The sequence below is a fragment of the Crocodylus porosus genome, unplaced genomic scaffold (assembly GCF_001723895.1).
Source record: "Crocodylus porosus isolate Cpor-Errol unplaced genomic scaffold, CroPor_comp1, whole genome shotgun sequence".
In the NCBI taxonomy this organism is placed as follows: Eukaryota; Metazoa; Chordata; order Crocodylia; family Crocodylidae; genus Crocodylus; species Crocodylus porosus.
The window spans coordinates 14430826-14445265 of NW_017728921.1; the positions used below are offsets into that span (position 1 = coordinate 14430826).

The 14440-nt window shown below is 44.4% G+C and overlaps 1 protein-coding gene across 1 annotated transcript in view; it reads left to right on the plus strand.

Moving 5' to 3' along the window:
• The window catches only part of LOC109312778 (protein HIRA), a 57131-nt gene that overhangs the window by 3918 nt on the left and 38773 nt on the right, over window positions 1–14440 (plus strand). Inside the window, exons 2-6 of the mRNA XM_019539055.1 lie at window positions 6707–6769; window positions 9888–9998; window positions 10715–10805; window positions 12390–12484; window positions 13864–13959. Of these exons, the coding sequence (XP_019394600.1) occupies window positions 6707–6769; window positions 9888–9998; window positions 10715–10805; window positions 12390–12484; window positions 13864–13959 (456 nt within the window). The remainder of the gene's footprint in view (window positions 1–6706; window positions 6770–9887; window positions 9999–10714; window positions 10806–12389; window positions 12485–13863; window positions 13960–14440) is intronic.

Below are 14440 nucleotides of genomic sequence, written 5' to 3' on the forward strand. Positions count from 1 at the left end.
AGTATCTGGAAGCGGGACGGGCAGATGGGGAGCAGTGTCCGGGAACGGGATGGGCAGGTGGGGCCAGGACTGGAATCAGGGTTGCAGGATGGTGACAATGCAGAGCTGGGCCTTGGGGCAGAGCAGTAATCCACTTTCCACCCAACAGGACAGCATGGCTGCAAAGTGGAGCAGCCTAATCCAGTCACAATGTGTTGGGGCCACAACATGCTGCTCGGCCATGCTGCTCTGCAGCCATGCTGTACTGGGGCTGCCCACATGGACCTGTGCTGGGGCAAGGGCAGTGGGGGCCAGATCATGGGCATTATGCTCTGCCCCCCTCCTGGGTTGGGCGGGTCATGATCCGTCACGTGGGGACCAGGTTAAGGCTCTGCCCTGGGCCCCAGCCCTGCTCTGTGATCACCTCACAGTTCCAATCCTAGCCCCAGCCCTGCCCTGCCCACCTGTCCCGCTCCCAGACATCGGTCCCCACCTGCCCACAGTCCCATCTCATCCACCTGGCTGAGCATGCCCAGCCCACTTAGGGAGTTTTGGTGACCTGTTGTGGGGGAGTGGAGAGGGCCTACAACAACACATCCAAACTCCCTAGGTGGCCCTTCAGCCCAAATAATTGCCTACCCCTGATTTAAACACTAGAGAAATGTAGGGTTCTAGACCAAATTATGGCCCATGGAGCCATGTCATCCAGCCTGTGGGGTTCCCCACTGGTTCCAAAAATTTAGTGGTGGCAGCATGCTGCTGCCACATTTCCAAATCCTACAAGGGTCCCTGCATGCTGGTCCTGTGAATTGACTCCATGGGTTGAGTACAGTTTGTCTAGATGAGTGGGGTGAATTGTTTTGGCAGGCATGCCACAGATCAGCTGTGCACCATCCCCAAGTGCCATTGTGATCCCCTTCCTCTGTCCAGTCTGCTGTTTTGCTTTCTTCTCCCTGTCCTGCCTGCCACTGACCTGCTTCCTGTCTCCTTTTCTGTCTGCCCTCTGTCAGACATACAGACTGCCTATGCCACTTGTGGCACACCTGGTCTGGACCATCTGTTTAGTGTTCTTTTTCAATTTATTTAATTTAGCATCCATATGAAAAGGGATCAGTATGATGACATTGTATTTAATAAACCTCTGTGGCCCCAGTCCTGCAATATGGTCCTGGCTCCAGTTTCTGTAAGGATCTCATAGTTTCATAGTTAGTAGGGTCGGAAGGGACCTGAGCAGATCGTCAAGTCCGACCCCCTGCCATGGCAGGAAAAAGTACTGGGGTCAAATAACCCCAGCAAGGTGTTTGTCTAGCCTCCTCTTAAAGACCTGCAGGGTAGGAGCCAGCGCCACTTCGCTTGGAAGTTGGTTCCAGATCCTAGCCGCCCTGACACCGAAGTAGCGCCTCCTGATGTCTAGTCTGAATCTCCCCTCTGCCAGCTTGTGACTGTTATTTCTAGTCACTCCTGGCAGTGCTTGGGGGAACAGGGACTTCCCCAATGCCTGCTGGTCCCCTCTGACTAGTTTGTAACAGGCCACTAGATCCCTCCTCAGCCTTCTCTTGTGGAGAGAAGTTCAGTTCAGTTCTCAGTTTGGTTCTGTGAGTTTTAAGGCCAGGCACAATTGTCTGCTCATGTAGAGCAGCCCTCAGAATTGGGGCCTACTTCTTCTTAATTGAGGTTTATAGTGTATTTTCTGTTTGAGCCGCAGTAGCAGAATGTAAATATTTGAACTGATCTGCGAGTTGCGTTGGATGCTAGTTTGTATTAAAAGGGGCGGAGAAAAATAAAATCAATAGGAACTAACCAATGTTACTGTATAAATCCACACAAACGATGTTATAACAACTTTACATTTTGGTTATTCTTGCATAGAGTTTAAATAATAGATAATAAGATAATGGGTGTCTATTTCATATTTATCAGCAAAAGAGATCCATTACTTCAGTGCTGAATATGGGTTTTATATGTGGGGGTTATGACTTTAGCTCTCAGTTTGCCCTACATTTCAATGAATTTCTTTTATAAAATACTTCAAGCTCACTTTCAATATTGGAGTCTTCAGGGGGTACTGTTATATTCTTTATCCTGCGAGAAATAGCCTCATGACAGACCATTTTTGTTAGACCATGTTTTTCCCTTTCAAACCATGTGTTTTGGTAGCTTAAACTGTTTGTTAGGGATTCGTGTAAGAGGGAAAAAACCCCTCTAACTCAGTCAAACAAATTTGAATGTTCCCTATGTTATTGTTTGGTTTGCTGCTTAATTACTAGAGTTGTTTTAAATTTCCTAGTTGTTTTTTGAGTATCTGACAAATGGGAAAGCATTCAAACACTTGCAGACAGGAACATTGAACCTTTTGGCTCATTTTAACAGGATATAACATAGTAATCAATTAGAGGAAGAAAAAGAGCAGGAAAGGAAATGGTTACTATCAAATAATGGTTCTCTTGTTTGCATAGTTTCAACAAAACAATAGAATGAGTTCTTGTTTGTAAACTGCCCCCAAATACTAAGAAGTGGTTCTTAAATATTTTAATCGTAATCTCTATTTGGGGGGCCCACAGAAGTGAGTTATGTTACTCTGCTAACTTTATCAGACCAAAAATATAGAGCATGGTGGTGGGAACAAAATTCTAACTTGTACCTTTCTCTACTAAATATATGCAGATTTTTCCTTTAAAATCATGTTGTCTCTATAACTTCATAAAATTGAAAGCAAATGCAGTTTTTGGAATGCTTGGAAGCCTCCATAGAGAATCTGACTGTTGAAGGATTCTGCATTTTAAAGGTAGAAAGAGCCATGTGCTCTTGGTGAACCAAGATACCATGCACATTATATGTAAGGAGTCTTGGTGCAGTAAAAGAACGGATGTACATTCACAATTTGCAACTTTGCTACTAGCTTTTATCCCATTTAATCAAAGAATAGTACTATATTTCTTAGCTGATATAACAGTGTGATGAGCAGCTGTGCACAGGAACAGACCCGGGGCTATATAGCTGAGGGTGTGGGCAGATCTAATACCTATAACAGTAGAAGACGTACATATATTGCTGTGTGATCTGACCACAAATAGAGCTACTTGTTCCAGTATAGGAGTGAACAGACTGAACAGCTGAATTAGAGCATCTGATGTACTTACCCAAACTGCAAATTCCTTTCTCCTTTTAAAAAGAAGTTAAAGGTATATTTGTCTGCAGCCTGACCTAATTAAAAAATCGTAAGGTCTAAACACCACAGATTCAGAACCTCTGGTAGTTCTACTGTGTCAGTGCACATATCTGTCTTATCAACAGGGATCCGTGCTTTCCATTTCTCATGGAAAAACAGAGGAAAACAAGGATTTCTCATTTCAATGGAGAAACCCATGGATTTTGCTCTTTTGCAGAGAGCTCTCTGCAGGCTGGCAGAGTTCCAGCCTGCAGGGGACGGGGGTGTGTGCGGGAGAAGGGTGTTTAGGCAAGGGGTGCTATGTACATGTATATGCATATGGCCACCAGGCAACCTGGAGAGCAGCTCCCCTAGGTAAGTGTGGTGGGGAGGGCTTGAGGATACTATAGGAAGGGAGGGAGTCAGGCAGGACTGAGGCTGGGGCTGCTGCCAAGCCAGAGGGTACATAGGACAGTTGTTGAAATAATTTGAAATAGCACAATATTGTATTTACAACTTACCTTGGATGGTGTGTAGATACTAGCATTTCATGCTTAGTGTTTGGGTTTGGTTAATGGAAGTTGCCGCTTTAAGGACAGGGTGTGGCCATCTCAGTGTGTTTGAGAACAGGTATCACATGAGAAGTTTTTACCAGGGTACCTTGAGAGTGAAAGACTAATTGTGTAAACTACAAATGATTAGACTTTAATAAACGTCCCTGGTTGGGGGAAGCTCACTCTGGGAAGCATAACATTAATATTCATTAGCAGATGAGCAATATGTAGGCAACTAGTGAGTTTCATGACCTTTTGTCTCCAAGTAAGTAGCATGAAGCCAGTCAAGCTCAGCTGGGAGTACTGTAAATGGTCCCCATCCATCGTGGCTCTTATATGAGGTGAGTTGGAGACAATCGGGCCCATTGCCTATACCATGAATTCATCACCAGGCTTTACCTTAGCTGGAAGAATCAAAAGAAAATCCAACACTTAATGGGTCATGGAGACTGACCTACCTGTGACCAGTCGAAGTAATTCCCTGCAGATCAGAGTTGAGCCATGCTGGCAGGGTAGTGTTTGTGGGGACTCCTACCCTGCTGTTTCCATGAGGGTTTCACTTGCCAGAACTGCCTTTTATCAGCACAAAATTCGGGGTGCTTTTGGAAAACAGGTTCATGGTTCTATGTTAATAATTCCCTATGTATAAAGTAGAATCATAGGGCTCGACCCTCGTGAGCTCGCCTCTGCCCTTCTCTCAAGGCAGGATTGTTCCCATCTAAATCATCACAGACACATGTCTGTCTACCCTAACTTAATAGGAGTAATTTTATTAAATAATAAATAATATACATGAATTTCCCATATGGAGCTGTGCAAAATTTGGCAGATGAACTTTGTGCAGAAAAAAAGAAAGTGACGGTTGCTGAAGAAAAAGGTGCTTCTAAGGATGAGGCAGAAATTGCAGCATTTGGGGTTTTTAAGAACTAGGAAAGAGTCAGATAAGGAAGAGGTAGAACAGCATCCCAGTTCTTTATTTTTTTTTTAGAAGAAAGGTGCCCTGTAAAATAGGTCATTTAAAACTATTGTTTCTTGAGTTTGAAAAAGTGACCTCTCCTGAGTACAGAAACCTCCAGACTTCAGACTTTGGAGCAAGCTACTGTTAGTTTTTCAATCCGTAAGATGGTTGTTTTCCATGGTAAATCTTTACTCAGATGTGGACTCACAATATTAAATATTTTAATGCCAGTTGTTTCTGTGAAGGAACAGGTATAACAGCTTGTTTCACAATTATTTAGGATGTACAACATTAATTTGGTCTAAAGATGAGAATAAGCATGAGTGCCAAAGAAACAAATTTGTCTGTGTTTGCTTGGGCTGTAGCAATTTTTTATATGGCCTGTGCCATTTTGTGAGAGAAGTAAGAAAAGGGGAGGGCATAGGGGTGGCGGGCAGGAAGTAAGGTTAATTGTACAAAGCCTTGTCTTCATGAGAAAGTAACACGTTTAACTTCAAATCTGTTTTTCAGCTGGCCCTTTAAACTGAAATAAGCAGCCAGTGGCTGGAAATAGTTTAAAATGATGCCATCAATTAAACTAGCATAACATTTAGGCAAGGCCAAGATAATTTAATCTTTCAGGGCACTTTTACACATGCTTGGGGGGGGCAGCTCTTTTATTAGAGCGGCTCTTGGACCTGATCTAATTAAAGTGCTACCACATTTCATGTATCCGTGTCCCTGTGCTTAAAAATGGCACCCCACCGCCGTTTTTAAGCACAGGGACACTGACACACAAGAGACACGAGGCTGCTGGAGTGTGGCAATTGCCACGTTGCAGCAGACTTGATTAATTGCCCTCAGTTTTCTGCTCTTAGAAGACCCATATTTTGTTGGCCTCCTGTGCTGCCCGAAGCCTTGTCTGCGTGTTACAATCAAAGCCATCCCTGGGGTACGATGAATCGGGGCAATCGTTCCAGGCCCTGTGCTTTGCAGGGCCTAGGCGGAGCGGCCACGGCCAGTCTGGCAGGGCCCTCCTGCAGCTGGCAGCCCAGCCCTGCACCACAGAAGAAGTATGGGGAACACCCCCTCCCCTTTGCGGGGGTACCACAGCCCTGTGCAGTGTTAAAGGGGCCCCGCACAGGCTGATTTGCCCCAGGCCCTGCACCCCGCTAGGGTTGGCTTTGGTTACCATCACCACATTAGTGGAGGAAAGCATAGATGCAAACCCACTCATCTGAAGAGAAGCCACAGTTCTTTATCAGATTCGTGTGTATGTTCTGTATGGTTTGGGGTGTTCAACTTCTGGCTCATGGAGCCATGGCATCTGACCTGTGGGGTCCCCCATGGTTTGGGGAATTTTGGCAGTGGGGGGAGTGGTGGCAGTTAGCACTTCCGTCCATCCCTTGCCACATTTTCAAGTCGTGTGGCCAAATTGATTCATGATTTTTTGGGTTACTTCAGGACAGTCTATAAAAATAGGATTATTGCTTTTGAAAAAGAAAGTTTTAAGAGGACGTAATCCCCAGCCTTTGAATTGGTTAGCCTCTTATTTTTCTCCTTTCTGGAAGTCATAAGTAACTAGAAAGGTGTGGGTGCTACAATATAACATTAGCAACAGGATTTAAAACTGAACTGGGTTATTGCATGTCCAATAGAATTTGTTACACAAGATGATGTTGGGGTAAATGAATTTTCTTGCTTCAGGATATCAGGTGATTGCCATAGAAATTGGGAGGCTTTTTTTTCCTCAAGGACAGCTTTACATAACTGTAATTGGCCCCATGTATTGTACAGTGGTCGAGGCCTATGTTTCTACAAAAGCAGGACAGTCATCTTGATGATCATTGGTTTGATTTGTTATGAGCAGTCTTATACGCCAGTGAATTTGTAATCTGTATAGGATGGTCTCTGAAGCAGTGTGTTGCTTTATACTTTTCCATAATTTTTAGTTCTACACTGACTAGAACTTTTAGAAAAAGTTAGTTGCTGCTTTGCTAACTAGAACATTTGAGCTTCAGTTAGCATTACAATGTTCTTAGGAGCATGGATTTACTCACTGTGTTGCTTTTCTGTCTCTGTTTCCAGGAAAGCCAATATTTTCAGTTGATATTCACCCAGATGGGACCAAGTTTGCAACTGGAGGGCAAGGTATGTTTGCATACTAATAGGAAGAAGAATTCTGAGCTAAAGTAATCTTGTATCCTCGCCACACTTCTTCACTTTATCCATTTTTTAAATTCATCATTCATCTCCATGTCTGGAGAGAGATAAACAACTGAGCGTATTTGAAAATGCTGTGATGAATAGAGCGTAACTGCTGTGGTTGATGAAGTCATGTGTAGACATAGTTGTGTTCCTGTTCTTTTGGACGTTAGGGCATGTCCATTGGACATTGGTCCAGACAAGCATGCATGTGGTTCTTGCCATGTTTCAAAGAGGCACGTGCAGGAACAAAAAAATGTTCCCCGCGCTGGCAAAATTAGACCCCGGAATATCTAGGGGTCAAAAAAATACCCTGGGCAAAAAAAGCTGGGCAGGCAATCAGAGGCTTGGGTCCTTCACAGAGACGCTGTAGTAGCCAGTCAGAGTATCTCTATGGCTGGCTTTTATCCCGGTGCTGAAGCATGCTTTGTGCCTGTGCAGGGCAGGCAGCGTGCCAGCCACAGGGAGCTGGACCCAGGCTCCGTGTGGGTAAGTAGGATGGCTGCCCCGCCTGGCCCCAACATCCTGGCAATTTAAAAAAAAACCCCAAAAAAGCAAAAAACGTTGCACTCACCAACAGTAGCAGCTGCCATCAGGGTCACTGGGGCCTCTGGGCCGAGGCGGGGTGGTGAATGGGGCAGTCATTGGGGGTCCAGGGGTGCAAGTAGAAGGTAGGGCTGGGTGGGGCAGCCGTTGGGGGGCCTGGGGGTGCAAGCAGGGGATGAGTCTGGTCAGGGCAGCCATCAGAGGGGAGGGAGGGGGCTGCAGGAGCTGGTAGGGAATCATGCTGGGCAGAGCAGCAATCCAGAGGGGCTAGGGGAGCAAGCAGGGAGTAGGCACATGGGCCCTGCAAGGGGGGGGGAGTGGTAGCCTCTGTTGGGGGGCCATGTGGCCCCTGTTGGGGGGCCAATTCATGAGCTGTTTGAGGGGGCAGAGGACCCACCCCTCCTGAGCAGCCCCTTCCCCAGTCCCCTCACAATGGACCCACACACCCAATGGCTCCCTACATCCCTCCACCCCTCTTTCCACCCCTCCTGCAAACCCCACTTCCCCCCAGCATGCACCCTATGTGCCCAGCTGCCAGACAGGATGATACCTGCCGGCAGGAGCTGTGGCTTCAGGGGCAGCTGTCCCCACATCCTGGTTAGTGAAGGGGCCAGGGGGAGCTCTAACTGCTCTATGGTAGGAAAATCAAAGGCAAAGAGCAAAACGTGTAGGTATTTAGAATTCATTATATTATGATGATAGAGACACTGGCAGGCCTCCATATTTCTTTAACACTGTAGATATATCTATAAGACATTGCTTAACTGATTGCTCTCTCTGCATATAGTGGTCTTTTGTTTTAATTGTGGAGGAACATGGATTTCAGGGTATTTTGCAGAATGACTTTGGGATTTTTTTTTTTTTTAATCAGGGATTTTTCAGTTTTCAAATAGGGAACACCAGAATTCCTGTTAGAGAGGCAAGTAACAGGACCCAGGGTAGAGGAGCCTGCTCAGAGCTGGCACCTTGGACCCAGCTAGAAGTGGCTGACCTCCTGGCCAGTTGGGGTCAGGAGGACATGCTTTGGCCAGTCAAAGCAGGCCACCACACTGGAAACGTTCTGGGCAATAGCTGCCCAAATGGCCAGGCAGGGGCACACATGGCAATAGCGCCGCACAAAGGCCAATTCTGCAGTCACAGCCCACTCCCAGCTGGCCCAGGTGGCCAGATGTCTCTACTGACTGTGCGGTCCCCATCTGGGTCTGACAGGTGTGCAGCAGGTCACAGCCAGGCAGCAGCCCCCACAGCCAGACTGCCGCGGTGGGTAAAGGGTGCAGGGAACTCCCAGGGCTGCTTCAGCAGTCCAGCTGGCCCCAGGTACCGAGTGACTGGGCCCCAGAAACTTCTGAGAGTGAGTAATCCTGAGCTACTTGCCAGGGCAGCTTTTTGTATTGATGGGGCCAGGACAGAGCAGCTTTTTACACTACTGGGACCCACAGGTGTTGGCCCCAGGCTCTAGCTCCTCCTGGCTCCAGATCCGGGAGGAGCCAGGCAGGATTATTTTGCCCCAAGTGTTACAACTTGCACCACACCAATGTGCATGTCTGGGCACATATGCTGAGACAAAAAGCCCTAGCTCAAATTTGCACCATTTCTTTTTGAGTCTTTGCAAGCTCATGTGCTTGCATGTGTGGATGTGCCCCAGCTGAGAATAGCAGCTCCATCAGTGATGAGCCCAATAGGGCTGTTAATATTGGCTGCTTACAGACATAACCCTCCCTCCCCCAACAGTGCTTTACTTTAAACTCGGCAGGGCCCCATGCTGAGCCTGGTGCATAGGAGAGGCATTGTGTTAGTTGGACACAGCTTGCCCAGCATCTGTATAGATTGTGCATTTCAGCAGGGCTTCTTTGGCTCTTTTATCTAATAGTTGATTGACTTGGTTTTAGATAAAAGTGCCAAAAACCCTGCTGAAGTATGTAATCTATATGGACCCTGCAGAGCCCAATCAAACTAACACACTGCCTCTTTCGGTAAAGCACGTCGTGTCCCCCCCCGCCCAATGTGTCAGCAGCCATTGGTGTTAAGTCCAGGCAGAGCTAGTGACCAAATGTTTTCAGTTTTAAAGAGGAGCTGAATACTCTGTTTGATTAGTGATAGAAATGCTGAGTTAAAAAAGGGCCTTTTCCATAAATAGATTTATTTGGGAATTATGTAAAAAATTGGTTAACACAGTCACTGGTTGTATAATGCAGTTTTCAGTCAGTATGCTCTTGTAATTAATGCCCCTTTTCCTTCTCAAAATCAATTTTAGCATAAATTACACATCTTCATAATGAATATTACTGTTATATACACTTTGACTTTTATTGTTTTTGAACAAAGATGTAACTATCTTAATCACAGTTGGAGAAACTGTAAATTACTGTGAACTCTGGACGTCTTTGCCCATTTTAAACGTTTTTAGGCACTCTTTGTTGCAGTTTCCAAGTGCCAGTGTTTTTATGGATCTGAAAATAAAGTTGGAAATCTTTGCTTGCTTTTTATAAATGATTGATTTCTTCTTGTTAATTTTTAGGACAGGATTCTGGGAAAGTGGTGATCTGGAATATGGCTCCTGTCCTGAAAGAGGAAGATGAAAAAAATGAAAATATTCCTAAGATGCTTTGTCAGATGGACAATCACTTAGGTAACATGGAAGGGTTCTCCATAGGTTTTGAGCCTTGGCAAATTACTGACAGTTAGTACATCTGTTTGTAATTACAAATATAATACACTGTTCAGTGAAAGAGAGTCTGTGTGACCTACTGCTGGGGGACCTCAGAGCTTGACTGTTTGCCTGTTCTGCAAAGAAAAAACTTGTCAGGTTATCTGCAAAACTGCCCAAACATTTCTCTGTGGCTCAGGAGATTACTTGCTTATGTGCTTCTTCCACCTGATTTGTTGGGCCCACAAAGTAATTTGTAGAAAAAAGTTTTGAAAATTAATAGGATTTCAGGGAAGGACAAGTAAAAGAATGAAGAATAGGAAGGAAACCTCATGTAAAACCCATTTTGATTATAGTTTTCAGATATAGTGTATGGTGAATCCAGAATATTTGAAGAAAGTCTATCTGAATAGGATAGATGAATGCCACTGTTTCCCTGTTAAGCTAGTGAAATTATTTTTCCTAATTTTTTTTTTTAGAGGAACTAGTTTATTGTTGAAATGAAGCTGCAATTGAAGATAAGTGTCAGTGCATTTATCTGAAGCAGACAGAGTAACTGCTTTCAATGGAACAAGCATACCTAACAAATCCCAAGGCTGTTCTGTCAAAACTCTGCATAATATGAAATCTGGTGCTGTTCTGGAACCAGTTCATCCAGCTTTTAATCTTCTAAATTTTAATTTTCTTTTACATTGCAGCTTGTGTAAACTGTGTGCGGTGGTCAAACAATGGTGTTTACTTGGCTTCAGGGGGAGATGACAAATTGATCATGGTGTGGAAACGAGCTGCGTAAGCATTTCTTTCCTTTTCAAATTCATATTTTAAGTAGGTTACTCTGTTTGACAAAACGTTCCTCATGCAAACTTCTCACGAGCTGCTTGCTTAATGAGAACGTAAAGAGGAAACCACAAGTGCAAACCAGTGACACTGGAATTCTTGTTGTGATGACCTGCCTTGACTAGTAGCCTGTTTCGGCAAGCCAGTTATCCCTCCTGTCTGGGACAGGGATTGGCAACATTTTTAGGTGGAAGGGAGGGGCTGGAATGACCCATCTCAGGTCAGAGGGGGCTGGGCATTAGGATCCAGCCACTGCTGCTGCTATATCTTCCTACCACTCAGCTCTGACACAGCAAAAGCCCCTTTTTTGCTGGAGCCCCGGGTGGCCAATTGAGGCACAGCACATGGAATTGAATGCCACCAAAAGGGTTCCACAGGCCAGATCCAAAGGCTTCTTGGGCCAGATCCAGTCTGAGGGCCATAGGTTGCTGACCCGTGGTCTAAGAAGTGGGATATTTTCCAGGGCTGTGTGAAGCTTTGGTCCCTGATTTGATTTGGTGGCCGAATCTCCAAATCCGGATCGAATCAGAGGACCCTGGTATCTCTGTGAATCGAATTGGAACCCTCCAAATCTATTTGAAGAGATTTGGAAAGATTCAACGATTTGGACAGAGATGCTTTCAATGTTTTTTCTACATACCTCTAGGTAGCAGGTGGCTCATGAATGCTGCGATGCTGGGGCACGTGGAGTGTACCACAGGAGCGCGGAGGGCTCCCCAGCGCGCTCGGCAGCAGAGCCAGAAGTGGACCAGAAGCACTTCTGATCCACTTCCATGGCCGCCGGGGAGTGCTCTGGGGGGACCCACCCAGAGACTCCTTGGCTTGGTGACTGGTGCCTCCTGGGTCTGGGGGGGCACCCAAGGGTCCCCCTGTGGCTGATTGCCAAGCTGGGGGAACACAGGGGACCCCACCCTGTGCGCTCCCTGGCAGACCCGGAAGTGGACCAGAAGTACTTCCAATCCACTTCTGGGTTCACCGCTGAGCACTCCTGTGGGATGCTCCATGTGCCCCAGCATCGTGGCATTCACAAGCCGTGCTGGTACCTTGAGGTAGGCACAGCTTTAAAAGTTTTTTCTACATATGTCAGAATCACGGATTCTCTGAATCAGCATTGAATCTTCAGATTCTGATTCAGCTGAATCAAATCGGGGCAGTGATCCGAATCAACGAATCAAATCACTGTCCCTGATTCAGGCCTTATCTGAATCTGAATAGAATAGGCCCCGCTTCACACACCCCTAATATTTTTTTCTGTGTTTTGTAGAGAGCTTCACTAAGACTGTTCAAACTGGTATTTTAACTATTAACATTCTCAACGTTCTTTGGACAGTATATGGCTTTTTAACTAACTAAATGTACATTATGGAGGTTTTACATATGTATAACACAATATTTCTGTGTTCTGTGAGTCTTGTTCCTTGTTATGGTAGTACCTGAACAGGCTCTTACTATAGAGTTTTTTGGGTTTTTTTTTTAAATTAAGTTACTTGTTGAGAGAGTTTTTGTTAATAACTCATCTGGTCCTGTTTTAACTAGGTACATTGGACCTAGCACTGTGTTTGGTTCTAGTAGTAAGCTTGCTAATGTTGAACAGTGGAGGTGTGTGTCAATTCTCAGAAACCATTCAGGGGGTAAGTAAAAAAACAAACCAGTTGTGGAATTAATGTGACTAGAATATATTTGAATAAAATGTTTTCACAAACACACTTTCTTGGGCACATTGTAATAACTTGATGACAAAACTGACTACACAAAAATCAGTAATTGATTAGGTCCAGTTACGAGCAGATGACATCCCCTAAAACTTCTTTCATTTTTAAGGTTCCTGATACTTAATGTATCTAATGGCTAGAATAGGGGACTAGGTATCAGAACTCCTGGATTCTATTCTTGACTTAACTTGATTTCATATGTGACCTTCAGCATGTCACTTGATTACACATTGACTCGTAGAAGTTACCTGTAAAACAAGGATAATATTTTTATTATCATTATTGCCTTAAATCGCATCCCCTGCCAGCCCATGGAGCCATGCCATGTGATTTGTAGGGCTTCCCATAGGTGTAGAAATTGAGGCTACAATTATTGCAGCAGTTAACCCAATCTCCACTCATACTGCCACCAAATTTCTGGATCTATGGGGAGCCCTGAGAACCAGGTGATGCAGCTCCAGATGCCAGATCCAGCCCATGGGGCTGGACAAGCTGACCATCACTGATCTAAATTAGTGTTCTTTAACTAAAAAAAAGATTTTCAAATGTTGCTTTTGTGGATTTTAATTGATTTCTAATTTCTATCCAAATGCAGGTTGACATCATTCCCAATCATGGGAAAAATGTTAATTATCTAGTAAACTATAAATACATAATTTGCTGTTCCTTGACAAATATTTAAAAATTAAGGATCTAAATAAAAATAGATTAAGAAATGTAATTGTTTAAAAAATATATATCATCTTTTTTAGGAAAAAAGACAAATGCTGAAATATATTAAAGTGCATTTTTTAATACAATTTTTTCTGGAAGCTCACTCAAATCATTAAAAATCATTTAGACTTGGACTATTGAAAACTGACATTTAGGTTGAAGTATTGTGCCTTGTCAGCTTCTTTTGGTCCTTTACTAACTGAATACATTTCTGTTGGTAGAGGAGATTATGGTTCCTATAACTGTTCTGGACATCTACTGTATCTCTCTCAGATACTTTTGACCCATATTAAGCCATATAATTTTGACTGTCCCAGAGCCTCTCATACCTATTTTCCCATAACAACCCTTTCAGGTTATAATTCCCATCGACTCTGCCACAAAAAGCTTCACTTTTGTTCCCTTAGTTCACTTACTTTATGTGAATTTTAAATGATGATGGTCTTGTTTTGAGTCTTGAAAGATATGGCAAGTTTATCATGAAATACGGATGCAATGACTGGTTAAACTGGTGTCTATTCTGCGACTGTTAATTAGCAAGTTTAGTTCATGGCATCTCATATATGGCTTTTTTGTTTAAATAGATGTCATGGATGTAGCATGGTCTCCACATGATGCTTGGCTGGCCTCCTGCAGTGTGGATAACACTGTTGTTATCTGGAATGCTGTCAAATTCCCGGGTGAGTATTCCTGGAATTCAGATATACAAACACCCAGTTCTCTGACACACAAAAATTACTTTTTGGATCAATGCCTTGTGGTGAGTGTGAACAAAGAAGATGTGTTTTGGAACAGGCACTCTGCTTTTACTTTGGTGACAGATCCTAAAGCTTGGTCAATTTTTGTTACAACTTTTGTTGAGAATGAAATGGTTCATAGGAATACTGTAAGCTAGGCCTGTGTGAAGTGGCTAGTATTCACTTCGGATTCAGATTTGGCTAATTCGGGGAACAGTGATTCAATTCGATGATTCAAATCACTGTCCCGATTCCATTTGGCTGAATCTCCAAATCAACTAAGTCCATCCCCTGCCCACCCACCCCAGCAGTTGTTTAAAAAAATAAGAAGGTCCTGGTGCTCACTGCATGCTGTTGGGCAGGGGACAATCCCCACTGACCAACACTGTGGGGGGGGCTCTGCATGAGCCCCCCAACCCCCCCC